At 36.8% G+C, this 26,845-nt stretch overlaps 6 protein-coding genes across 6 annotated transcripts; 3 read left to right on the top strand and 3 right to left on the bottom strand.

Moving 5' to 3' along the window:
* Positions 1-608: 608 nt before the first annotated feature.
* On the bottom strand, positions 609-4,647 carry LOC107189462. Its single transcript, XM_015577998.1, has 10 exons — positions 4,486-4,647; positions 3,860-3,978; positions 3,514-3,759; positions 3,312-3,433; positions 1,860-3,239; positions 1,586-1,795; positions 1,416-1,525; positions 1,097-1,311; positions 767-1,023; positions 609-694 (listed from the first exon to the last, which is right to left on the bottom strand). The coding sequence occupies exons 1-10, from the start codon at positions 4,645-4,647 to the stop codon at positions 609-611; spliced, it is 2,907 nt and encodes a 968-aa protein (XP_015433484.1).
* Positions 4,648-4,770: 123 nt separating this feature from the next.
* On the top strand, positions 4,771-7,184 carry LOC107189497 (vacuolar protein sorting-associated protein 33B). Its single transcript, XM_015578037.1, has 7 exons — positions 4,771-4,895; positions 5,074-5,273; positions 5,340-5,563; positions 5,639-6,145; positions 6,227-6,457; positions 6,520-6,845; positions 6,921-7,184. The coding sequence occupies exons 2-7, from the start codon at positions 5,116-5,118 to the stop codon at positions 7,182-7,184; spliced, it is 1,710 nt and encodes a 569-aa protein (XP_015433523.1). The 5' UTR covers positions 4,771-4,895; positions 5,074-5,115.
* A 47-nt stretch (positions 7,185-7,231) lies between these two features.
* Positions 7,232-11,206, bottom strand: LOC107189477 (eukaryotic translation initiation factor 3 subunit C). Its single transcript, XM_015578012.1, has 10 exons — positions 11,068-11,206; positions 10,640-10,744; positions 10,421-10,553; positions 10,046-10,330; positions 9,878-9,975; positions 9,682-9,809; positions 8,824-9,598; positions 8,538-8,753; positions 7,644-8,460; positions 7,232-7,565 (listed from the first exon to the last, which is right to left on the bottom strand). Exons 2-10 carry the CDS (start codon positions 10,730-10,732, stop codon positions 7,432-7,434), a joined length of 2,679 nt encoding a protein of 892 aa, XP_015433498.1. The 5' UTR covers positions 10,733-10,744; positions 11,068-11,206; the 3' UTR covers positions 7,232-7,431.
* An 858-nt stretch (positions 11,207-12,064) lies between these two features.
* On the top strand, positions 12,065-14,896 carry LOC107189484 (dnaJ homolog subfamily C member 7). Its single transcript, XM_015578022.1, has 11 exons — positions 12,065-12,275; positions 12,596-12,687; positions 12,760-12,884; positions 12,993-13,181; positions 13,274-13,392; positions 13,488-13,641; positions 13,708-13,872; positions 13,947-14,112; positions 14,199-14,345; positions 14,420-14,572; positions 14,655-14,896. Exons 1-11 carry the CDS (start codon positions 12,265-12,267, stop codon positions 14,786-14,788), a joined length of 1,455 nt encoding a protein of 484 aa, XP_015433508.1. The 5' UTR covers positions 12,065-12,264; the 3' UTR covers positions 14,789-14,896.
* Positions 14,897-16,528: 1,632 nt separating this feature from the next.
* On the bottom strand, positions 16,529-19,122 carry LOC107189493. The gene is made up of 5 exons (XM_015578032.1): positions 18,802-19,122; positions 17,725-18,099; positions 17,370-17,648; positions 16,799-17,292; positions 16,529-16,705 (listed from the first exon to the last, which is right to left on the bottom strand). The coding sequence occupies exons 1-5, from the start codon at positions 19,066-19,068 to the stop codon at positions 16,555-16,557; spliced, it is 1,566 nt and encodes a 521-aa protein (XP_015433518.1). The 5' UTR covers positions 19,069-19,122; the 3' UTR covers positions 16,529-16,554.
* Positions 19,123-22,105: 2,983 nt separating this feature from the next.
* LOC107189472 (coronin-1C) lies at positions 22,106-26,034 on the top strand. Its single transcript, XM_015578008.1, has 6 exons — positions 22,106-22,132; positions 22,213-22,433; positions 22,515-22,996; positions 24,488-24,866; positions 24,954-25,196; positions 25,293-26,034. Exons 2-6 carry the CDS (start codon positions 22,236-22,238, stop codon positions 25,470-25,472), a joined length of 1,482 nt encoding a protein of 493 aa, XP_015433494.1. The 5' UTR covers positions 22,106-22,132; positions 22,213-22,235; the 3' UTR covers positions 25,473-26,034.
* The last annotated feature ends 811 nt before the right edge of the window (positions 26,035-26,845 follow it).

The raw sequence follows: 26,845 nt of genomic DNA, 5'->3' as shown, positions 1-26,845 counted from the left end.
TATATATATATACACATATATATAGGGTCAAAATTCAGTATAGAATCAACTAAGATATTAAGATGTATCTTCTTTTAGATCACCAGTTAAGTTTGGGACCAAGTACTAAATGATTTTCACTACTCCTTCGTTTTCTTACTTTGAATCACATACAATACATTCATTGACAATCAGTTTTTTTCGTCACCTGTATCTAATAGATATCAAAGTTATCTATATATCCATAGATAGTCAATGTAATGATTCTAAAATACAATTTACAAATTCGAGCAAACACTTACAATGTTCGTTGTATCGTTAATCAGTACTCTTATTAATCTACGTTATTAAGTTCCTCGGACGATCTATACGGCAGCACTTAATAATCAACTTATACAGGTAGTCTTGTGAAAAAAAAGCACTGAATCTATACAACGTGTCATATCTGTTGTTATCCACGCTTGAAACTAACGATTCTCGAGATAGTTTCTACATACTATACGTATATGGGATACGGTTTCAATACATTCATTACATTGCACACGGTTATCTTATTAATGATGAAACTCTTAGATTTGTATCAATAAATAAATTATTGTTTGCAACATACTGTTCATTCGACGGTTACCTTATTCGATCGAAGTGTAATTTGGCATTGGGGTTATGTAGAACTCCACCAAATTGTCCAAATCGTACAGTCTCGTTATAGATTCACCTGTAAAACGTTTCGCATGCTTTTCGTTATTTCATTCAACAATATGTTCTTGTTTTTTGTTTAAATACTTACCAGCTAGAGTCATTTCATTGTGCAAAAACCGCACGGTGTGCGAGTATGGTTGTTGTATCTTCTCCCTTAATTTCGGTGCTAAACGTCGAGTCGGGTTCCATAATGGACTCCGAAAATTGGGAACGTTCATACAGTTTGGTTTCCAGGACTCTGGTTTCACTTCTTCCATGGGTAATATATCTGTTATTCTGTACTCACTTGTGTCGATGTTCCACGTAAATTTGCATCCCACTTCGTATTGTTTTCTTTCTTGAGAACTGTATGCATTTTAGTTTGAAATAAAGACTTGTAAAGTGTAGTCGAATTTTCTAAACGCAACACGATACTGACCATTGCGTCTGGTTACTAATTTCACTAGCTTGGATCTTCATAATTAATAAACAAATAATATCACCGCTTAACGCGCATATGTCGATGATTTCAATGTCGTAATCGCTACAGTGCCAATATCTTTTTTTAAATCTCATACAAATCCAGTCAGCGATGTGATGAGAGAACGTTTCTATGTCGAAACTCAATTGATTTATCGACACGCAAGGTACTATCTGAAAATCCAGAAAGCTCTCCTTTAAAATTCATTCGGGCTATTTCTAGATAACGAATCGTCAATAAAAAAAAAAAGAAAAAACACGCAGCTTGAAGGCAATACCAGTTTCTCAGCTTTGCTGTTGCTGATCATTTGCATTTGCACATATCCAGATCCATGGACATGCATAGGAAGCACACATTGGTAACTCACGTACCCTCCTGTCTCTTCGTCTATGAAAATGTATGCACTCTTTTATCGTCTTATCTCTTACTTCGTTTAAATAAACATACCTTCAACATCTGTGATTACTGATATCATTTCGTCGTCCAATTCTATGTAACTTCTCTTAAAATGCGCGGTGCATTTTATAGTAGGATATTGTAAGTTTATTTTCGGAACCAACGGAGACGAATTTACAAAATGTTTGCCCACACGGTCCCTGTTTATGGCTCCATTAGGCAGCTGATTTTGATTCAATGGACGAAGGACATTCTTCTCAGCTACAACAATATGAAACAATAAACGTTGAATGAATTTTCCTTCTAATGTGTATCACCAATTTACCTGAATCCACCGTTACGTCGTTCGAGGCTCCAATATCTTGATTAATACTAAAATCATCAGTTTCGCTTTGATCAGAGTCCACCCAGTGTTTCTTGCCGTTTGGCAGTACAGGCGACATAGTTGGGGACGACGGTATCTGATGTATCGAACATCCACGGTGTCTGAACTGATCCCGTATGTGTTTGAAAGGAACTATATTCTCGGCGTCCTCCGTTTCGTCGCAGAACTCGTACTTCTTGTCGGCGAGCCTACGTTTTCTGAACGAACTGAGCTTCTCGCAAGTCTCCTGCGCCTCGTCCGTGAACTCGTACGCTTTCTCCGCCTCGAGGATCAGCTTGTGCGTGGCTCTTGTCCTCGACTGGGTGGTGTTCACGATGGGCGGTGGGGAGTGTAAGTTAGACCGTTTACGTGGACTCGGATGACGAAAGGACCTCGACACAGGCGGTGACATCAAACGTGATGAAGAGGAAGGGCTCATGGAGACCGAATGAAGCGGCGAATTAACGGAAGTCACGTTGTTATCTTCGGACGCGCCTGGTTGGGGGGAATTTGAGCGTTGACTGCGACTGCTTCTATGACTAGATTCCGAATTACGGGTCTTAAGAATATCCGATGGCGGCGTAAGAATAGGTGACGACCAGCAGCTGGTCGTCCTGAGATCCGAGGGAAGCCTTTGCGGCGTGGACCGTGGTGAACACGACGGATGCTTTACTAGAGTAATTAGATCACTACCGATGTTAAGCTCCTGGGACATATCCTCGCAGAAGTCCTGCAGGATCTTGTCCCTGACCGATATCGCTTGCTGCTCGGTCCGACAGATTTCTGGCCTTGTAGTCAGGCATCGACATTCGCCGATGTCCGTACACTCGCACGACTTAACACTTATGATATCAGCAGACTTACGTATATCACAGACACAATCGCTTTGATTACTGTTCGAGGTATTCGATGGATCATGGGTTAACTTATCATCTATTCTAATCAGTTCATCTAGAAAGTCATGTTCTATACTCGATTCGCATCTCGGGGATCGATCAACCGCGCACTCTGGCGTACCTAATTTCTCGTCTGAACTCTCGTAACGTTCCACCTTCGTGTAATCCAATTCCTCCACATCACTCATGTCTAATGGCACCGTGTCAGGAATTACAGTGTCCTGTTTATCACAACTCTTCTGATTTTTCGACCTTGGAATGTCCAAATCCACCCTGAGTACGTGCAGAAAATTTCCTGTATTAACTACCACGTGGTTCCAATAATTCAGACAGACAGTGGCTCGGAACCTAGGATAGGGGGAAATTACTTCGTAGGTGGTATGGACAGTCAGTCCGTGTTGAAGACAGTTACATCTTACACAACCGTCCCAGTTGGCAGCCAACTCTATGGAAACATAAAGCATAGATTTTTGTATTCGGTAGACGCATACAACACCGCGAGGATTCTTGTGTTTACCTTCACCCTCTTCTTCGTAGGATGCAGCAACTTTCAAACAATCCTTGCAGTTCTCGAGGGATGGAACTGTAGTGATCGTTAAGTATGCTCTGTCTGTTGGTTGCAAGTGCAACCAGTTTGTACTGAAAATTTTCTTATCAATTAATCTGTGAATCATTTTTTTAAGATATCTAGTAATCGAAATAATTCAATTAAAGCTTACCAAAGGCCATGTATCACTAGTTTATTCCGTTCCATTGGCCATTGGGATATGACAATGCTAAGTTCTCTATAGATAGTATAATTACCAAAAAGCGTAACCTCTGCTACTTTACGAACAACATGGTTCGGAGTGAAAGCCCACCAGTGTAACAAGTACTTGTACAAAGAAGTATTTCCACTTACATCCATTGTATATGTGTATGTGAGCAAGAACTGACCACATTGTGTCAATCCCATTACAATGTGCCTTCAATGATAAGAATAATTATTACAAAGTCACTTAATAAGCTTCTGTGTGTCCTAATGCATCTCTTCAATAAAGGTATGTATACACATTCCAAACATACCCCGCTTCTAATGCAGATTTTGGGATAACGTGTAGAAGTGGCAAGTGTCTCCACGAAGGTACAGTAGCAAACAGTCTTTCCTCTGATGCATAATTATGTGCTGATAGACAACCTCTGATCTATAATATTAATTGTTTAATAATATTGTGACAACCCTACAAATGCACACTATAAATGATGGCATTGTTTAGACTGTCATGCGATAAAATTGAACTTTTAACTGAATGCAATATATCAAATTTAGACTGGAGAAAACTATAAAAATAGTAGAAATATTTCGAATCTTTTTATAGCCCACAACAATTCATTAATTTCTCGTCTACCGCTGGGTATCATGCAATTACGATTTCATACAAATAATAATAGAAAAAATAAGGGACAAATGGCTATTACATGGGCAAGAACAAAAGCATGTTTTTTCTTGCAACCATTAATAACATCAGCGCTATGAATAATCCAACAACGAACATGCGAATACATCGAGAAACAATTAAATATTCTTTTTCTCGAAGATATTCTCCTTTTTTTGTTTAAACTGAAGACGTGCTTTTGACAGATCTATGCGCGTTTGTGTGTATGTATGCTGTCATTAACATCTCAACGAGTTGAAGGTTAAGCAACCGTACCTCTCTTAAAAATAACTTCTGTAAGAAATGTCTTTTACTGCGACGATGGGACAGACACGGTTTCTGGCCCACTATAACGTACTCCGATCGTTCGGAGGTAATATCAGAGAACCATTCATTGCAACAATCTGAGGTAGTGTCGGAAGACGATGCGTCCGCCATTTTTAAATAACCCTACTGAGAGATAGACGCATGCAGAGAGCGTCCAGAAGATCAGAAAACACGATTCACCAGGCTTTGCCACATGGGCGCACGAGTCGAATTGTTTTTATGCCTCCTCCGCGAACAACTGTGAGGAATATACTGTCGACCTTTCGATTCTTTGATCTTTTCAACGAATTATTACAAGATATGTTCACGATTCTGATAAACGAACCGGATAGAGACTCGACACGAGAATTGCACGCACGGTATTTAACTTTGTTTCGAATTCATATCGGTCAATAAAAAATACAAGATTCTTATAACCCTGAAGGGTTAAGGAACTCCAATATCGTATGTAACACGGACAACGGGGGGCAAATTTCCGTCGAAATTTAAATTACGTCGTAGGGATTTCTGATGACATTTCAGCCTTTTTCTTTTCAGCAATGTCGCTTTAAATCAAATGAATTTTATCACGCTAAAGACATGGACATCACGCTGGACGACAGATTAAACGTATTGCAACAAGTAAGCCAACTAAAGCTTGTTGAAATATTGGACGTGATTCCTGGGGCTAAAGACCTAGTAATAGAGCAAAAATTAATGAAAATTTTTGACAGTTTTGTAGGAGTTTCTGTGCTCAAGTAATTATCTTCAGTTATCATAGCTCATTTTAAAATCAATGTTGAATAATGTTGTCTTTTGTTTAGGCGCTACGGAGTTAACAAAATTTATAAACTGGAACAAGGTCTGAAACTTTCAAACTCTCAACGTATCTTCATAGTAACCAGTGACTTGATCTCTTGCAAAAGAGCATTGGATCAAATACAGTCAGAGATTTCACCAAATGTAAAACCACATGTACTGCCGTGTCATCATATTTTAATCACTCCGTTTGTACCAACAGTTCTTCACTCGATTATCGAAGAAGAGGGTAATCGTTTACATACTATTCATTGGGTACAATAATACTAAGTGTATTATAGTCAATATATCATTATTTGTTTAGGCTTATCTGGACTCGTGAATGTACACTCATTATCATGGGAATTCATAAGATTCGATGGCAATGTCTTATCTCTGGAAAACTCTATGTTTACTGATATCTATTATCACAAAGATACCACTTTGTTACCGGCATTAGCACGGAACTTATGGTCACTGCAGCTTATACTCGGCTCACCCAAGCTGATTCTTTCGTTTGGTAAACATAGTCAACAGATGCTTAACATTATGGATTCTATAAAGCAGTGCTTAGGCTCGTCGAACATAGAAAATGAAGTTGGAGCTTTAATTCTAATGGATAGAAATTACGATCTAGTCGCACCACTTTTAACCCCAGTAACGTATGCTGGTTTATTGCATGAAGTTGTGGATGTAAATGTCGGTACAGTTACCTTAGGCAAATCTCAAACCAAACTGGACCCAGATAAGGACCAGATTTATGGAGAAGTAAGAGATACACCATGCAGCGACGTTTTTCCTACTTTACGTGGAAAGGCTAAATCTCTAAAATGTACACGCAATCTTTGTATATATTCCTCTTAGTAATTCGAATTCGATAAAAGTTAATAATAATCTCGATATTGTGTATTAGCTGAACTGACTGCGATAGAAACAATGAATATATCTGAAATGGAGCGATATGTGGCGACTAGATTAAAGAAGATCAGTGACATGACACGTCAAGTGGGTATTCACATATCTACCGGTCAACTTATTGCAGATACATTGGGCTCTGACTTTCAAACCCTGCAACAGATAGAGAAATCTGTACTCGAATGCAAAGAGAGAAAAGAATGTTTAAATTACATTGAAAAGCAAATTGGTATGGATTCTGTTCCTAGGTTCAAGATTGCAGTATCGTTCGTAAAAGAATTCGATTTTCAGATGATCATCCGCTGAGAAGCTTGCGTTTATTATGTCTATTGTCTATTGCAAGCGATGGCGTCGCTCAGAATGAGCTACACTCGATTCAGAAGCTCCATCTTCACGCGCACGGTTACAAGCATATACCATTATTTTATAAATTGCAAAGCGTAGGTTTGCTGAAATGTAGAGCGGAGAATATTTTTCACAAATTACCGAACTGGACCAGCGAATGGAACAGCGGGGCTCAGAAGCTGAAACTTCTGCCGAGCTATTCCAAGCAAACTGAACAAAACAACCGTACATGTCCCAGTTACGTGTTCAACAATATTTATACTCCTGTAATTGTTAGTATGATTTTTTTCACAAGATTATTTCGTTAAGATTCTATTAGAACTAACAAATTCTCTACGTCTGTATAGGCCCAAGTGTTAAATATTGTAGTAAATCAAAAAAAGGACGCTAAGAATCTCGAGGAATTGGCAAGTTTACCGAATTGCCTTATAAGTGGACAACGTGGTCCATTGCTACCAAAGATGGTGATAGTATGTGTTATAGGTGGTATCACTTGCGCTGAAATAGCTGCTTGCAGACTTATCGAAAAGTTATTTGGAATTCGACTTGTCCTTGCATCCGATAGTATTACAACAGGTAACAAAATACTCGAAAGGATGCACGAAATATAAGAATCTCAAGGTATCACCTTGTTATAGGAATTAAATATGTATAATAACCAATATTTTGTATTCTTATACTGTAAATTAAATGTTTTATACGTAAATTTAAAAAGACGAATGCTTCAGTGGTGCACTAAAACAATATACTGTTACTTTATATACTGTTATTTTCAACATTATTTACATGAGTGTACATGCAGTACAGCAATGATCCAATGTCAAACACCCAAGTAAATAATATTCAATATTTCCCGGCTCAATAATTTCGATTCTCTTCCCGATTACGATCCCTATCACGATCGCGCCTCTGACGACCCCAATCCTGTCCCTGTCTGTTGTAATTCTGTCTATCGCGGAAGTTTCCTTGATTTCCGCGCGAGAAGAAATTACCTACATCAGAAAATAATACACTTTTAGCATTTCTCCAAGTATTTATACATGTACTTGAAATGTATGCCTTATAATTACCTTGTTTCATTTCGAAGATACGTTCGTTAGAGTCAACAAAGTTGTTTACTTTGTCAGTGAGCTGTAACGCCAGAGACTGGAGGCGACTAGGCTCACTGCGATGCATCACAACAGTCTCCGTTGGATCATCCAACGACGCCATAAGCTCTTCATTAATGATCATTTTACTAATGGTGGAATGAACAATGGGTCGTTTTAATTGGAACATCTCTGCCAATTTTGGCATAGAGATCGAATCGTAGACATGCGAGTAGGTGAACAGATATGTTCTCAGAGCTTCCTCTTTGATTAATCTCGTGAGCATATCACGAACTTTGTCCGCTTGATAGAAAAGATCCCAAACCTTGGCGTTCATCTTTTCGTTAATTATGAAATTGTTGCAAGCCAGCCAGTTTCCGTTACGCATCGCTTTCGCCGCTGCCACGACGTGCTCTCTCATAGATTCCGGAGGACCGACCAATGATTGACGTTCGCTCGATCGTAACTGTTGGTAGAAAGTCTTCGAGATCATCCTCCTTCTTGCGTCGAATTCATGAGCAGCCATATACGGAATTTCAATGAGCATTGCGGAAACCAGATAAACGCATTCAAGTAGTTCCAAGTTAATGTGCATGTGAAAAGGCATCTGCCTCTGTTTCTCAATCTTCTCTTGCTCTTTGCTACGCTCGTGTTGTCTCTGAGGCAGAAGACCTTGCGCCAACAGTTCCTTTACTTTTCCTGTTACCATTAAATCGACCAAGCAATTGTGGGCATCCTTGATATTCGCGTGACGGAATGCGCACAAGCCCAAATGAGCTATGGTTCTGTTGTACAAAATCTACAATACAGGCAAAAAGCTTAGAAACGGTTCAGAGGTGTGTAAAATATTCTAAGTGTTATGAAAGAAATGCACACTTGCGTAGCTGGATCAGAATGCTGGATGGTCTCTTGTAAATGGGACATCAAAATAAGATCACGTGCTTGGAACCAGTTGTCGTGAAGCGCATGGTGATAAATATGAGAAAGGATCGCTCGAGTTCTAAGTCTGTCCGTTCCATCGTGAGCGTAAACGTATTTACAAAGTTTTTCCATCACTTGGACGGATGTAACGACGTCTGCAGCAAGTTCTCCCTGAAATGATACAAGAGCACCAAGTCTAAATAGTTTGTATCTGTATTTTCCATAACAACAACTTACTTACCTCCTTCTGTTTAAGAACGTTAGGGTCGAATTTGTAATATAAATGCTCGATTTTACGTAGATATACACGGCAAAGTTCCGAAACGGTTCCTTGTCTCTCCAAGTACTCTTGAACTTTGTCGATTATCATAGACACTTGTTTCTCATCTTTTAATCGTTCCACGTATTCGTTACTGTGTGGATCACGTTCCTTCAACAACTTTGTAAATTCTTCGTCCAAACGTTCGACTAACGTCAATACACATCCGTGTATTTTGTACGGAAGAGTTTCGTATTCCTCTGCGTCCTCGGTGACAACCTCAGCGATTATCATATCTTTCGTGCTTAACAGCATATCGAGCATTTCTGTTATACGTTCTAAGATTTTCGACCAATACTCGGGCTTCATCGCGTCCGACACTTTGGGATTGTAATCGAAAATGGAAGACACAATGGAAAACTTGATCTTCACTGCTACGGCCGGCCCAAGATTATGCGCGTCCGCTATCGACTGCAATTCGTGTAACAGTTCGATTTGTTCCCGTCTGTCCGTACGTTTTTTACCGCGAGCTGCAATGATCTCGGATAGCTTTTTCAAAACAGCAGCCACGTTGATTTCGGCATCTTTGGCGAACATTTTTGGCTTCTCCGATGGAATGGCCACTCCGCCTTTCACAGTCTCCCATTCACCTTCTCCATCGTCTTCATCCTTCTTCTTTTTCCTGTCTTTTTCTTTGCGTTCCTTTCGCTGTTCTTTCCGTTTTGCCTTGTCTTCGTCTTCTTCCTTGTCTGCTGCCCTGTTCAATGACACGCGTTTTCATTATTGAAATATGTAAATATTGTTTGTCACTAATCATACGTGATCCTATTCAAACAGTACTTTTTAATAAATCGTTCACGAATATTTTGATATTGGCCATCGTCTTCGCTGCTTGTGCTTTCGCTATCCGAGGAGCTACCCCAATCCGACTCGCTGTCGCTAGCGTCGTCCCCATCAGCCACACTTTTCTGGAAAGTTACAGACCAGTTATATCGGGATTCATTATGTGGTTATTGTATATATATAATGTACAAACTTTAAATTTAGGTAAGTCTGGCTCGCTTGCTTCTGAACCAGCTTTCTTAAAAGCAACTGCACTGTCGTCTTCTTCTTCAGATTCCATAGCTTCTTCCGCTGAAACGTTAAGTTTTTGATTAGTTTTTCTTAAGAAGGATACATGCATTTATAAATTCTATATATTTACGCTTCTCTTCATCTTCGTCGTCGTCTTGATCTGGATTTTCTCTGAATTTGACTATGTCTTCTTCAAAATCTTTATTATATTTACGAAGTTTCTGACGCAACGAGGTCAAAGATTTCGAATTATTCTTCGACATATTCTTGCGTCCATCACGATCTTCCCATACTTCATTGATGAAATCTTCCATTTCCACCAAACATCTGACATAAAATCTAGGCGTTTGACCGCTTTCTTCTTTTGTGATAACGGGTAATGCCTTTTGGTAGGCTCTCATCAAATCTTCAAAACCTATAATCGCATAACAAATAATTTACAACAATAAAGAAACTTGCTTCGTTTCAGTGAATACAACAGACATTAATTGTCTCTAGCACTTACTGGAAAGCATACTGCTCATATCTTTGATCTTTTTATAGTTTCTTATAAGTTTAATGAGATTAGCAATTTCTTCATATCTCTTTTCCTTTGTTGAACGAACAACTCTCTTTGTTTCTTCCTCTTCATCGCTGAACTATAACACAAGGAAATAATGTTAAAAAATGATAATTCAGGTACAAAGTCGAGGAAAGAATTATTCAAAAGGCAGCTATTATTTACTGTGAAAGCTGCAGTGGGTCCTCTTGGTGCCTGCTCCTCCTCGGATACACTTTCAGACTCCGAGTCTGAACCAGTTGCAAAGAAACGACTCATATTGTAAAAATACTGCAACAAGAAAGTGCTATCAATAGGTACTCATTCACTGTAACAGTAAATAAAACGTCTCGAATACAATACATCTGTAGTATAAATAATTGATGTCCATGTAATATTTAATTAACACGGGTAACAATTTATGAAAATATAGCAACGTTACAAAAATATTGTACGTATAATCAAGAAAGATTATTACGTGCATGCAAGTATTCGCGGTGTCGTTAAACACATGGCACAATAACTTTATCAATAACGTCTAATATAATGTACGTGTTACTATTAAATGGTGGTGCTTGTAAAAATATGCACTGTACTAATACGAGAAAACTTACAGAATATAAAATTACTTGTACGTTTTTCCTTCAAAAGGTAGAACTACTGTAGGTTAGAATGAGGACATTAAAGGCAGATACGCCTGGATACGCCACCGAATCAAACGCATGACATGAAATGCGTTCTATAAGTGATCAATATAATATATGTACTTTCTAAACTCACCTTTCACCAGCTAACATGAAAACTCCTTTTATTCTAAAAGTTTTTTGAAAAGTACTCTTTTAACGATGTTTTTAAACAATATGTTGCAGCAATATTATTTATGTTCCCAAAAACAAAGTTTCATTCATGAACATGAAATATTGAATAAGAAAAGACGTGTAAAAGTTATCCGTCAAATTGAACAACTAAAGATATATATTTGTAAATAAATAATATAATCTAACATAATTCCAACGAGTTAATAGTTAAACATTTAAACGTTTATATAATCTACGCGAATCAAAAACTAGTGCCATCTAGTCAATTAGTACTAGTTGATTCCATCTAGATATGTAGCGTCACAATACTCTTTAAGCCCTTGTTTCATTAAAGAATTAAATATCAGTTAAGAATGTATCAAACGGCAATTACTATTGAATAATATTAGAATAACAGACTTCAATGAATAAGGCGACATCAGCAGGTCGCATATTCAGTTTATATTTTTTTTTATACCGACCACCCAGAGATATAGCATCACGCCATCTAAGGTCAAGAAGATGTTCCCAATTTGCTAACAGTTTGGAGATTTTGTCATAGATGGCACAATAGGTCACTTTTATCGTCTCTATTATTACACATAAAGGATATTAAGTATTAATTGAGAATGCAAGAAAATCAAAATGAACAGAATCAATCCAAGGAAATTCCATAGATTTTTATTGGTATTTGCAAAGAATAACTATTTAACATAATTTTTCATTTGTTCGCACTAACATAATTTGAACGAAACGTAATGAGCAATTAATTAAATTATTTCGAACGCGTTTTGGAACGCATGTATCTGGAATTCCCAAGATCAATATGAGTAGTCGATCCCTTCAGTTGGCACGAACTGAAGGGAGAACCAGGGAGAACGGTCTTCGTACAAAAGGGTACAAGCACGTTTTAAGGTGCGTGGGAGTGTGTGTTCCGTTTCGACGAGATCGTATAGATCAGAAACATAACAGAGAACGGTCTACACGCATAGATAATTTTCTCTTGGAAATACAATGGCCACCAAGTAAGTACATAGACGGACAACAAAACACGCAACATTGTACTCAATTCAACTCTTCAATTCAATCGAGTTATATTTTAGTAATCTATTGTATCGTAATAAGAAATTTTTCTTAAAGATCGAACTTTAAAGTGCTCCAGGATGTATTATATCGTCCTGCAAATAATGAACACGATTTGTTTCTTTTATACTTAATTAGGACGTGAATACATAACTTTGTGTCAATGGTTGATGAAGTATCCTCTTCGTCCTTTACACATGTAAATATATATGTTTGAAATATTCTGTGTTTCTGTGGAATAATAAACAAGCTTTCTTTTCAGTTATATGGAAAATATGAATGACGAACTTGCCAAGAAATTTTATTCTGGAAAAAAATATACAGAAGCATTAAATCAGTACAATGAACTTATTAGTAAGTGTATTCCTCAATCATGAATCCGCTGTGATGAAATTTAATAAAACCGTGATTTGATTGTTTTTGTAGAAGTGTTCCCAAATAAATCCAAGTATTATGGAAACAGAGCTGCATGTTATATGATGCTCAGTAAATATCGTGATGCTTTGATAGATGCAAAAAAAAGCATTGAGTTGGATGATACGTTTCTCAAAGTATGTTATGTACTACCTGCAAGAATATATATATACACACACGCGCGCACATATATATGTATGAACACAAATGACCATTCATTTTATTCAACCCATTTGATTTTCTAGGGTTACAAAAGGGTTATAAGATGTTGTTTAGTCCTGGGAGATATTATTCAAGCTGAAACCACTTTAGCAAAGTTACTGGAACTAGATCCCACTAATGAGGCAATAAATGCAGAGAAACTAGACTTACAGCATGTACAGTTTTATTTTAACGAGGCAAAGATTGCATATGCACTAAAGGATTATCGTAAGGTTTGCAATTATTTTTCAAGTAAAACAAGGTGTACATAGTATATTATTATTCATCGATACTACCAGTGTCTGATCTACTATAACTTTTCTAGGCTGTATATGTTATGGACCGTTGTTGTGATATAAGTATATGTTGCCCAGTATTTAAATTGTTTAAAGCAGAGTCTCTAACATATTTAAATAGGCATCAAGAAGCACAAACGATTGCAAAGTGTGTTACTTTATTAATTATTATTAGTATTATTACTATGTTATATATTATTTGTATCTTACTATATACTGTATATGTATTTTATTCTATTTCAGCGATATCTTACACATTGACAAACAGAACGTGGATGCTCTGTATGTTCGTGGTGTGTGCCTGTATTTTCAAGATGATATCGATAAAGCGTTTGAACACTTTCAACACATTCTTAAACTTGCTCCAGATCATGTAAAGGCATTATACATGTACAAGGTAAGGAACACGTGAACCATATGTAGAATATTTGTTGCATTTTCTTTCTTTTTTGTAATTCTGTAGAAAGCTAAAAACTTGAAGAAAAAGAAAGAAGAAGGAAATGATGCCTTCAAAACGAAGCAATATCACAAAGCATACACACTGTATACAGAAGCCTTGGCTATAGATCCCCTGAATACAGCAACAAATGCAAAACTTCATTTTAATAAAGCAACAGCAGCTGCAAAGGTGTCCATTTTAATTTGTTTCTTTAAGCCACAACTTTCAGAATGAAGTCACCGATTACATTTTATACTTTATAGTGCGGGCTTTTACAAGAAACGGTTACAGAGTGTACAGAAGCATTAAAGTTAGATGAAAATTATATGAAAGCTCTTCTGAGGAGAGCAGTGACATACATGACACTCAAAGAATATGATGAAGCTGTTCATGACCTCGAGAAAGTATGCAAAATGACTAACAGCAGAGGTATATAGAAGGAAAAAAATTCATCTTCGCTATAAAAAGTATTTTCTGGTTACATTGTAGTAACACCTTCGAACATCGATTTCCAGAACACAAACGGTTGCTCATGGAAGCGAAATTAGCAGCGAAGAAGTCGAAGAGAAAAGATTATTACAAGATTTTAGGTATCAACAAAAATGCATCGACCGACGACATTAAAAAAGCGTTCAGGAAAAGAGCCATGGTACATCATCCAGGTGAGTATAAAGGCGCATTTCTATTAAGTGATTCGTATCATCAAAGTTATCTTCTCTCGTGTAATTGCGTACAGATCGACATCCAAATGCAACAGAAGGGGAAAAGAAAGAACAAGAGAAAAAGTTTAAAGAAGTCGGGGAAGCCTATGGAATTTTGTCCGATCCTAAGAAGCGTTCGCGTTATGACAGTGGACACGACGTAGACGACGGCGATAGTGGACACCAAAGTACAGATTATTTTTCCTTCAATAAACTCTCATGACTAAAAAAAAATATTATATTCTAAACGATATTTATATCTTTTCATAGATATTGATCCAAATGCAGTATTCCGTACATTCTTCAATCAATATGCCGATACTCAGCCTCATATGGGCGGCGGCGGCGGCGGCGGCGGCTATCCTGGTGGTTTTCCCGGTGGATTTACTTTTCACTTTGGTTAACAGCATTCCGAAACAGGCGTTCTTATATGATACTTCTATCAATGTAGTTAATCGGGTACTTTATTTTATGTTAGAAACGAATATATTAGTTTTTGCGTACATTTCATTCGACCGATTTTTCCTGTATTGTCAGGTAATATAAAATTTACTAGATATAGTTTTATATATTTATTTAAATAACTGTAAATATGTCACATACATGTAGTACCCCTGTAATTTTTTGCGATACGATAAAGCATGAATGACGAGTGTTAATGAACTATATCGGTTTAATTTGATCATACCTCTTAGCAGAGTATGGATTCATCGATGTAGGTACTTACAGAAGTTACGTTTATTTTCTCTTAATGATTAGTGACAATATTATTAAATTAACTTACAAACTGCTACGTAATATAGTCCACAATAAACTTTCCGAACCTGTTCTAATTTGCCATTGTATATTATACAATTTTGAAATCCATTATAAAAGAAAAATAGAACGAGAGAGAGAGAGAGAGAGAGAGAAAGTCTTCTGCAACTTATGTCTTTCTGTAGAAATATGATCATGTATTGCGCATTGTTATATTAAGGTACAATAAATTCTTGAACAAAGTCTTGTATTCCAGTTATAGTAATTAATATCAGTAATTTTTTTCAAAACCTTATTTGTTTCTCAAGCCAGAAATAACATTTCCGAACATCTTACTCATCTAAATTGATAAAAAAAAAACTCTTGGTGTTTCTATTGCTTATTTAAATACACGTCTAGTGTTCTAAAAAGTTCAATTGTTCAAAATAAATGATTGAATATCGTCGTTTGAAAGAAAATAAAGTTTCGGTTGTAAACAACAAGTTTCGAAGATGTTTATGTAATGCTTTTGATATTCAAATTCAATACTAATGACGTATGACTCTTTCCAGGCTTTGTAATAGTATGTACATAAGGCACGCTGCTATTGTTACAACTTCGAAATACATGAATACACAAATCTATGGAAATTATGCACATTTCACTAGACTGAATTAAACAACGCTAACGTAAGGCACATGGGAGCTGAAATGTACATATTTGCAGGAGCACGTGAAAATGTGTAACAGCACCTATATATTGACTGAGATCTTACTTCAGCAAGTATACTTATGTTTCATTTTACCGACGATTATACATTTACAGCATTAACAAACCTTGCGTCTCATCTCTTCTTTTTTTGTCTGTATACCGTAAATATACAATCGTTGTTGTACGAGATGGCATATTTTCATTTTTACCATTTTTCAGTATGTATTTCGTTCATATATTCTTCACATTACCTAGTGTTATTGAGCATAAAAATACTTTATTTAAATATACTGCGTTTAGGTCTTTTAAATAAGTACTCGGACTCTAAATGTAAGTTATTGTTCTATAAAGTAATAAATTAATAAAGCACCTTTTCCAATTAACGCGTAACTCGCATACTCTTTTTGTTAACGTTTGCTCTCTTATGACATGGCGTGTTAAATACTTCTACGACGAGTATGTTGATACGATAAAAGATACTTAAGATGTATAATATATATTCATGATCGCAAAATTAAAATCTGCACTCATAGCACATTTTCAAATAAGTACGCACGCTTAAAATCAAACTGTTCAATCGGATATAACGTTTGCAATCTTACATGTACAGCATAAGTACATATTGGTATAACAGTATACTTGATAGTATATACATATATACAAACAATCTACTATTAATCCGGAATCAATTTTTGTGCTATATATTACATTATTTCATTACGAATTATTTATTTGTCTCGTTATAGGACGCTCTACCCGCCAATTCGAGTAAGTAACGATCGGGGTGATCTATCCACTCGCTGGCACTTAACTTAACAATCCTTTGCTTTTCCGCTTCTTTTACCTGCCATTTTTTAATTTCCAATTGACGATCCCTAAAATATTTTCGTATTAACTTCTTCGAAACACTAATTTAATCTGAATAATTTTGGTAATGGAACATGCGCGTGTGTGTATGTGTGTGTTACCTTAATTTCGTGTCTCCACAGCCCCAAACTTCTAAGCTAGAAATTGGATAAGGTGCACCCGCAATACTGACTGACTGGAATGACTCGTCTATGCTGATGTAAGGTGAACGTGGATTACTACCAAATCGTAACCCATGAGGATAACCCCTGATGTTGGTATTTAAATACAATACTTTAGCTCCTTTCTCTATAACTCTGTACGACGGAAACAATTCAATGCCCACAGAATCTTCATCGCCCCAGTAAAGGTGACTTTCGTGCCATTCTACAGCAGAGCATACACAGTACGTAGGGCATACTGTGTCCTTGTCTGGGCTAATAGCCCTTATAAATAACAAGGTAGGGCCTCTGTATCCTAATACATGATGCAAAAAACGGTTAGCTCCTGTCCCATGTTCTGAGCTACTATATAACAAAGTCCAATGTCTGGGACACACACTACCCAATCTTTTAGCTATCAATGCATAGGGAACATCCTTCGGCGAATCATCTACCTAAATGTTTTACAACCCATTGTTTAACAACGAATTAACGATAATAAAGAGTGAAATTTTCTCAACTAAGAACATACCTGAAGATAACATTCGGGTAATGTACTGGATAATAACCATACATAGCTCACAGGTAGAAGAATCTGAGGAAAATCAAAGGACATTGGCTGTTCCAATATAGGCGTTGGTATCTCTAAATGTGGTTGAGGCTGCTCTTTGGACAATAGAGCTTTACCATTACGATAAGCGGTAGTCAGTACATGCACGATATAGTGATGGGGACCATTTATTATACGTGGGCAATGCTGCCAAATCCAATTGCTCACGTAACTTACAGACAGGGTATGTTTGCCATGAAACTGTAATACACATTCTATAAGAAGGAAGCAAACATACACAGAAATGATATTTTAATAAATAACGAAATATACTAACACACGAGACAATGACTGCATTCATTATTTGTTCAGCATAAATGCAGGTAGGAGTTCCACTGCTGTCCATAGCAATTTTATAAGAAATATTCAACAGGTGTTTCAAATCTTCAGGAGTAACATCTCCTTTCATGTTCGAATACATCTTTACATAATTTTCTAATACAGTTTGATCATTCATCACAGAAAGAAACTTCTCGGCTTGTTGCTTAAAAGAATGAGCACTTAAATGAGCAGTGCTAACACCAGCAGCATGATGCAGGTAATTGAACAGATTTTCACCTAATTCTGGATAATTAGGGAAAAGGTATCGTTGAAATACAGATTTTGTGATACCAGTTATACGTTCCTCGTCATGAGTTAGGTGAGAGAGGGTCTGCAACACATATGGAATCTCAATAATGTGTTCCTTTGGAGATAATGATATAATGACGTAATAAACCCAATAGGATCACAAGCAATGGTTCTTTTACAACGGTATAACTGCTTTCAACATTTAAAAAATATTAAAATCTAGTTTAAGAAGAAAAATTATCTATGTATATATATTAGGCACAGCATTGCCCTTGCTGTCAGTTCCCTATTGTCGCGATACCTTTTGTTGACTGCTAGACCCAAAACTGTATGACCCTGCTAGATTTGATACTTCGTTATATTGTTACTTTTAACTTGTATATAAACATATACTATAATCTCTAGTGCGTATCATAATTATTGCAATCATTGGGTTAGGGCAATTACGTTTTATTTTCTTTGTATTGGAAGATCAATAATTGAGAGGTATATGTCCTTTTAAATCTCTCATAACACTATCTACGAAAAGCGTTTTACATCAGGAACGTGATTATAGGTTATGTGAAAGTGTTTGTCGATGTAACAATGACATTTGAAGGATGAATATCGCAGAACAACCTGTAAATCATTCATGAAGTGAACGAGATAGTTGAAATTTCGAAAACGCAAAGGAGTTCTCCGTAACAGTCGAATTTCCCTCTGCAAATCGTGGATATGCATCTTCTCGTAAGAACGCGAGAAACATGATACGCAACTATGCAGTTATAAGGCAACATCCTCATACCTTTGCCAGACTCTCGATTGGAAAGAACTGCATGTGCGAATGACTTTCTAATTCGGTTGACGAGGAACTTTTCGAAAGGCTAGTTGCATTGTTCGTGTCACCGTCATGCACAATCGAATCAGTCTTCTTGGAGGATGCATGTCCAGCACGTGTCACTTGATTACCCATTTTTATGCGGCTAGAATGTTGTAGTACAAGAAAATTCACTGCCTTATCGTCTGGACATAACATCGCCCACCCACGACAACAAAACATGCATGCAACCATATGCAACTTTCAGGAAGATCGTCATGAATGATACGAAGGCAAGTGGTGCGTGCACTCGAGAGACACGTTGCATAAAATGTAATATAATGTGTGTTATATATGTCCTACGAATGATTTCGTACTACAGTTAATTTTATAGAAATGAACGACATAATTACTAAACCTAAACCATTAAGAAATCTGCAAACAGTAGCCAAAATGAAGACTTTCTCTTAAACTATATTATTCGATTTTCAAACTGTTTGCAAAGTAGTCTGAAATTTACAGAAACACCCAGTAAATTGTGAATAAAAATTTTTTTCTACAATGTAAGATTACTATAGAATTCCTTTCTATCGATATTACGCATTAGTTATTGATATTTGTGGCGTTTTTAAGAAACCTTTAATTTTCTTATACATACTAATGGTAAATGGGAAAAAAAAAGTCACGGTACCACCTACAGCAAAATGCTCAAGCTAATAACCCATTAGTGTCACTTTTTTGACATAGATGGCGCCGCCACAGCCTTCCGGCTCCTCCTACAATAAAATTAAAATATTATTTAAACAACACCACACACTAATTGTTATTGTATAATACCGTTGGGATTAAATAATTCATTGAAATATCTTTTATCGATGTTGTCAATAGCAATACTTTGGTGTATTGTGTAATGAAGCATAGGCCAAAAGATACTGTGGCGCCATCTAACAATCTGAGAACGAAATTAATTCGCTACTGGCTTGGGCATTTTGCCACGGATGGCGTCACTAGTCAATTCGGTATTACGGCATAAGGGTTCTCATTTTGTGGGTTAATTGTTGCGGTTCACAACTTGCGAAGTGAACCGCACCTTTCACTTGGCCATGTACAATAATTAGACTCATATTCATAACTATACGCAGTTACAAAATCTAGTATTATTTGTTGTAGATGTAAGATTCGAATTAATTTACGTTAGATTGGATGAATAAACCATCACCGTGCAACACTGAATCTATTCGAACGTTCCGCGAGTAGAACGCCATGTTGCGGTTAACAAGCGCGCGCGCAACAGTTATCCTGGTAGCGCATGAGACTTCGGGGGGTGGGGAGACGTCTTTTCCAAAAGCGTGCATCGTCTGTCATCGGGAAAAAATTTTATCGGTAAGATCACTGCAGTCAATCGTATTCTCGACAGAAAAAAAACGTTTTCTCGCGAACACGTGTGATTTCCATAGCATTCACTCCAATTATTTCGGGTTTCACTTGTGGGCGTATGCAACTCCGTTAATCGGTGCATTTATAGTGTTCCGAGGAAAAAAAAGGAAAGAACGGGTAGGGGTGTAGCGATAATTGATCGTTGAAGGAGTTTTCCAGTTACAGACACGTCGTAAGTGATAATAACGCGAGACAACCGATAGGTTTCGGGGGGTAGGTATTTGCAAGAGCAGGGTACGCGCTTCCAAATAAGGTGCTCTTAAATGATCCAGCCAGTCTGTGTCGATAGCGCCGCTACGTGATCGTTGCTTGAATCACAATGTGAACGTTATTGCTCGCCGGCGGGAACGTTGAAATTCCAAAGTACTGGCTTCTAAAAGTATTCACGTAGCCACGGATGCAGTCTTGCATTCTTATCAGCATTATGCTGGTATAATGCTCAATCACCAACCGTACATCCGTATATACGCCTGAATGTTTCACCGCGTGCGTGTGCATATATCCTGTGTTCCGAGTGTCGCATAACTTCTAGCACGACCGAATTGGTGGTGACTTTTCGACCGAAAATAAGTGAATAATAGTTAGTAGTTTCTTCTTTTTAAAAGATTTCTCTTTGATAGAAAAATTATTAAGGTTACTTGTTCTCAACAAAAAGTTAATTATCGTATAACGCGTTAACTTTACTTATTAAGGAATCAGTAACTGTATTCCCATTAGAAATTCTTATCTATTGAACATCAATTACATTATTTCGACAAAAAGAATATTCAGCGGAAATTATTGCTGAAGTTTTTTTTAAACATATTAAACGAGTACATACTGTAAGTGTTTCTTCTTAAGAAAAATTCAGATGGAAAGCTTTTGAAAATGATAAACTGGAAACGATTGTTACGTACGAAAAGAAAAATGAACGGATATTGCGGTCTGTGTAGATTAGATACAGTTAACGCAAAAGGATAACAGTCAGTCAGTGTCAATCTGTTGACGATAGCAGAACGACTAATCGGGACGTAGATATTATTCCGTTACTCAGCTTTCTAAAGGAGCGTTGTGATTCATACGTCGAATAATTGCAGTCTACCATTTAAAAGTCATTTACAGATAAGCATCGATTATTTCTTTATCGCGTTGGTCTGAAATAAAAGGGTCCACGTTAGGGAGAGATGATAAACGTTTCACAGTTTCATTATTAAAGGTATAATTTAAAAATTAATTATCAAGTCAGAGTTCACGTTTTTCTATGAAAGATATTAAATTGAATGCGGCTGACCTAGAAACGCGTTCTTCGGTGAAGCGATTAAAATTTTAGTACGCCCCCTAACCGGAACTGCCATTCGATTGACATACAATGTCAAAATTCGGTTGCAAAGAATCTTCTGAAAATACTCGTCTAACTAAACGTAATTCCAGTTGATTCAGTCGGATTCCTGTAAATTTAATTTGAAATTAGAATGGAATGTAACGTTAATGCTATTTCGAAAGCAGCCAATAATGGAAATTCAAGAACGCACTGTAACGATCGGGGTGTGAATCATCGTCATAATAAAAGCCGCGGCTGGTTTATTTTCGGGTGGATCCCGGTCTATTTTTCGATTTGCCAAGTATGGCCTATACAACATTTTCCAAAGATATTCTTGATAATTGGCAACACTGTGGTGTGTGTGCGTGCTGAGACCGGACGTGCATTAAGCCCTGTAAACCGTAAAAAAGTCTCCGAATTCGAAAATATTCTTATTCTCAGTCGCGCTCATTTCAACATCGAGGGTGGGGAATCTATTTATAAAACTGGGGATGGTCCACGCGACGCCCACGCCGACGGTGGACACGTAATAATAATTTATTAAAAAAAAAAAAACTAAATCCGAATAACCGGCACAGCAAGGTACCCCGTCCGCTTCTGTAGGTTAATCCCCTCATACACATCGCTTTCATTCCTCGTCTCCGTTTTTATGTGTTCATTAGTCGAACGAAAGTAGGTGCCAGATATGTCTTTCCGTGTTGTGCGCAGCAGCAAGTTCCGCCACGTGTACGGAACGCCTTTAAAACGTGAACAATGTTACGACAACATCAGGGTGTCCAAATCCTCCTGGGACTCGACCTTCTGTGCTGTGAATCCAAAGTTCCTGGCCATCATCGTTGAATCTGCAGGGGGCGGTGCTTTCATTGTTTTGCCACATAATAAAGTGAGTCTCGCTCTTTTTCAGTAGATATTATTCTAGATGCTGTTTAGACAGGGATTTGATGTTTATTTCGAATCATTGTAGGTCGGGCGAATACCAGCGGATTATCCTTTAGTCGGTGGACACAAAGGTCCTGTGTTGGACATTGCGTGGTGTCCTCACAATGATAATGTCATAGCGTCTGGTTCTGAAGATTGTGTAGTTAAAGTATGGCAAATACCAGACGGTGGTATCTCGAGGACATTAACAGATTCAGTGGTAGACCTTCAGTTGCATCAGCGTAGAGTTGGTCTTGTTCTGTGGCATCCAACTGCATTGAACGTACTGCTCACAGCTGGATCGGACAATCTTGTCCTGATCTGGAATGTTGGTACCGGAGATGCAATGGTGCAAATAGACTGTCATCCAGATATGATTTATTCCGCGTGTTGGAATTGGGATGGATCCAGATTGGTCACTACGTGCAAGGATAAAAAAATTCGCTTACTAGATCCAAGATCTGGAGAAATATTAGAAGAAGCTATTGCACACGAAGGCAGTAAGGCTACTCGGGCAATCTTTCTTAGGTATGTAGAAAGGATGCAATTAGCACACGGGTGTTTTTATTTCGAAGAATTTCTTGAACACATGCGATTTTAATCTCTAATTGCTTATACCCCAGTTGGCAAATATCATTGGAATAAAGGAACTGATTATTTTAATAATAAATAAGTTTGTCTATAGTCTGAGAAAATATTTCATAGACATAACTCGTTTTTTACTTTAGAAACTAATTCTAACTTTTAGGTAGAAGCTGTTAACTAATTGGTGTGAGCAATTATAAAAATTAAATGGATACATGTTTGTTAGGAAAATAGTTTTATATGTTTTATTTCACAGGTGTGTTATTGCTACCTTCATGAAATTGTATATATATATTCTTTGTACTTTGATATCAATTATAGATAAATATTTTTGTTCAAATGTTTCTAACAGTAACAAATATTTCTGTTATGCGAAACACTATCAACATACTTTTCACATCAAATAATCATCAAACAGTATACATCCGCCTTTTTACACAAAATGTATATTGAGGATAAAAGAGAACTGTATTTATTTCGATCATTATTCGCAGTTTTTAAGAGTAATTATATGATGCACATTTTAGAAGAGTAGAATAGCTTTAAATTGATAGAGCAATCCATGCATTCTAAAAGAAATACTCATGAAGATTCTATAAATGATGTATTTACATGCGAATTAAGAATACCTCTATTTTTTATCACATGGTCTTTCCAATTTGTGTAGCGCGAGATTCGGTATTTGTTAATGGAAAACTGCAACATTGAAAATACATCACCAAGAGGATGTCAGCTTAATAAATGCAAATATCAGGATGTCCACTGTGTAATATCTTCGTAAAGAGTTACAGTAAGTATTGTATCTCAAGTTACTACTTTAAAGTATAACGTTTTCTACATGTCGATCGATGAATATGTTTATAAATTACAAAAAAAGGCGATAATGCAACTACACTAATACAAACACGTATGTAACAAAGAGATGTGACTTTACGCGTATCAGAGCAAGTCAGTTAATATACTTTCAAATGTTTTCATATCTGTTTTGCAGAACAGACAAACGATTCAGGTATACAATTCATAAGTACAGTGTCCAGTTGGTGAACTGATTTTCATAATTTACCAATAATCTTGAGCATAAACGAAACAATTTTTTTTCTTAATTATATTGCTACACTTGTTTTATGTCATTCGACACATTTGTGTGTTTAATATACAAGCATAAAAATTTGTGCAAAGGCACTACCTCCAATTATGTTGTAACAAGGTGGATGTTATTCAGTTTTGATGATTAACTTAAACAAAAGAATCTGGAAAGAAATATTGTATAGAAGATTGTAACAGAGTGAGAGCGTGTAGTATTCTTTAGTAATAAGTTCTATCCTGTAAGTTCTTGATTTGTATGTATGAATGTGTAACGTCTTTAAAAAAGTACTCTCTCGTACCTGAGCAGAGCTTTGTATCCACAAGGTTCTTTTTTACTGTGTGTTTCAGGGGAGGCTTGATTTTCACTACGGGTTTCAGCAAAATGTCCGAAAGGCAATATTCGTTACGTGCCCCTGATATGTTAGGCGAACCGATAGTCATGGTAGAATTGGACACCAGTAACGGAGTAATGTTTCCCCTCTACGATCCCGACACGAATCTAGTGTATTTGTGCGGGAAGGGTGATTCGGTGATTCGATACTTTGAAATTACACCAGAACCTCCTTTCGTTCACTATATCAATACATTTCAAACACCTGATCCTCAACGCGGCATAGGAATGATGCCAAAACGAGGCTGTGATGTTAATAGCTGTGAAATATCTCGATTTTATCGGCTGAACAACTCAGGCTTCTGTCAGGTCATTTCTATGACGGTCCCGAGAAAGGTATACCTAAAATGTCCATTTCTTATAAAACCAAAAAATGATTATACAACTGCTAAATTGTACACTTAATATTCGTTAATTTTGTAGTCTGAACTATTCCAAGAAGATTTGTATCCAGATACATCCAGCGATACCGCGGCGATTTCTGCGGAGGAATGGGAAAGCGGAACCGACGCGGATCCTATACTGATTTCTTTACGAGATGGTTATCAGCCTTCGGTAGCCAAGAACGATCTGAAAGTGCATAAAAAGTCGAACATTCTCAGTAAAGGAGCGAAAATTGCCTCGAATTCTTCGCAAAATGCTAACCAAGCAGCGCCAACCATTACCGTATGTGCTTTATATACATATATGCGTGAAAGCTTCCTGCTTTTTTTTTCATTTAAATGAAACCTATTAACGGGGGGGCTGCTGGTATTTTGACAGGAGGACTTGCTGAAAGAATTTACGGAGGAAATAAGGAAATTGAAGGCGGTGATCGTAAAGCACGAGGGAAGGATACGGGTGCTAGAGTCTGCGGTTGCTCTTCAAATGAAAGAAGAAGAGAGAAAAGAAAAATCGTCCTCGCCTGCCGTGCCGGAGGTGCTCGCGTCCGACGAGGTGTAACGTTTTTCTTTTTAATATTATATTTTTAGCTCACGAAAAGATACTACGAAAGGATAACTAATTATGTAATAAAAAAAAATGATCATATATTTTGGTATAACAATTTGTGTAAATAGTAGGTTTTAGCTACGTCTCTCGTGTGTTTTTGATTCTTTGGAATGATCTTTGCTATTTATTGTACATCCATTCATCATACATCCGCTGCATTTGTACCATGTTTTACATCTTTTATTTTATTAGGACTGTAACTAACACATGACACTGCTCCTGTTTATTAGCGTTAAGAATTGTCGGATGTTTTAATGTCCAGTACGCGGACGAGGACCTCTATGTATATTTAACTTTATAAGGACAAACGAGTGCCTAATTTGTACAGACACGTCGGCTGTAAAGTAATTGAGAAACCACTTTATTCTGATATACAGTGTCAATGTGAATATTTTTTGTGTAATGCCTCTCGAAAGAACGCGTAATTTGTAAATAAATTATGCGACATAAAGTAACAAAAAAAAAGAAGAAAAAAAAGATTGCTATTTTACAATCACTGTGCAAATAACAATATATACGGTATCAATTGTACTACTTTACTAACTTGTTTTTATCAACATTGTGAGAAGGATATGTTTTGTACAAAAAATGTGAATATATAATATACATATAACTGATTGAAAAGAATATATCCTGTATTTAATGTTTCTTAATTTCCTCATAACTAACCGATTCACCACCGAAGCAACAAGAATCAATTGATCCAGATGAACTAGCTCGCAGCCAATTAGCTCATATTATATATCGTGCAATTGTTGATTGTAGCTATAACTACAAAAATATTTCGAACTTTGAAATTATTTCTAAATGATTTATTTGCCAAATATTTGGTTATTTAAAATAATAATGCAAAATAAAAAATAATAAATTTTCGTATATAATGAATATATTTGTCATTGTAAATTGAAAAATATATTGTTTGTTTAAATTTATGGGACAATACATAGATATACGTGTTCGGAATAGCATATTAAAAGTAATTAGTTTTTTGTACGCGAACACAAATTCCGACAAATCCGACCCCGAACCTGCACAAGCTGGGTGAAATCGGTATGGAACAATTCGGAGGTTTATTTTCATTTTATTACTAATAATTCTATGGTATATGTACATAGCATATATTTGTAGCATCCTGAAAACGGGTATTAACGAACCATTCCACGTCGAAACGCACATAACTGCGATCTTAATGAACGATTTTTTTCGAATTTGCAGCATTTGTTGATAACCACAAAAAACTAAATTGTGTAAAATTTTAGTTTCTAATCTTGAACCGTTTCCGAGAATTTCCCTTGCGGGAAGACACCGTAATGAGCCATCTCGTG

The sequence above is a fragment of the Dufourea novaeangliae genome, unplaced genomic scaffold (assembly GCF_001272555.1).
Source record: "Dufourea novaeangliae isolate 0120121106 unplaced genomic scaffold, ASM127255v1 scaffold163, whole genome shotgun sequence".
Taxonomy (NCBI): Eukaryota; Metazoa; Arthropoda; class Insecta; order Hymenoptera; family Halictidae; genus Dufourea; species Dufourea novaeangliae.
Note: the sequence above shows the minus strand (reverse complement) of the source record. Positions and strands in the feature narration are given on the sequence as shown.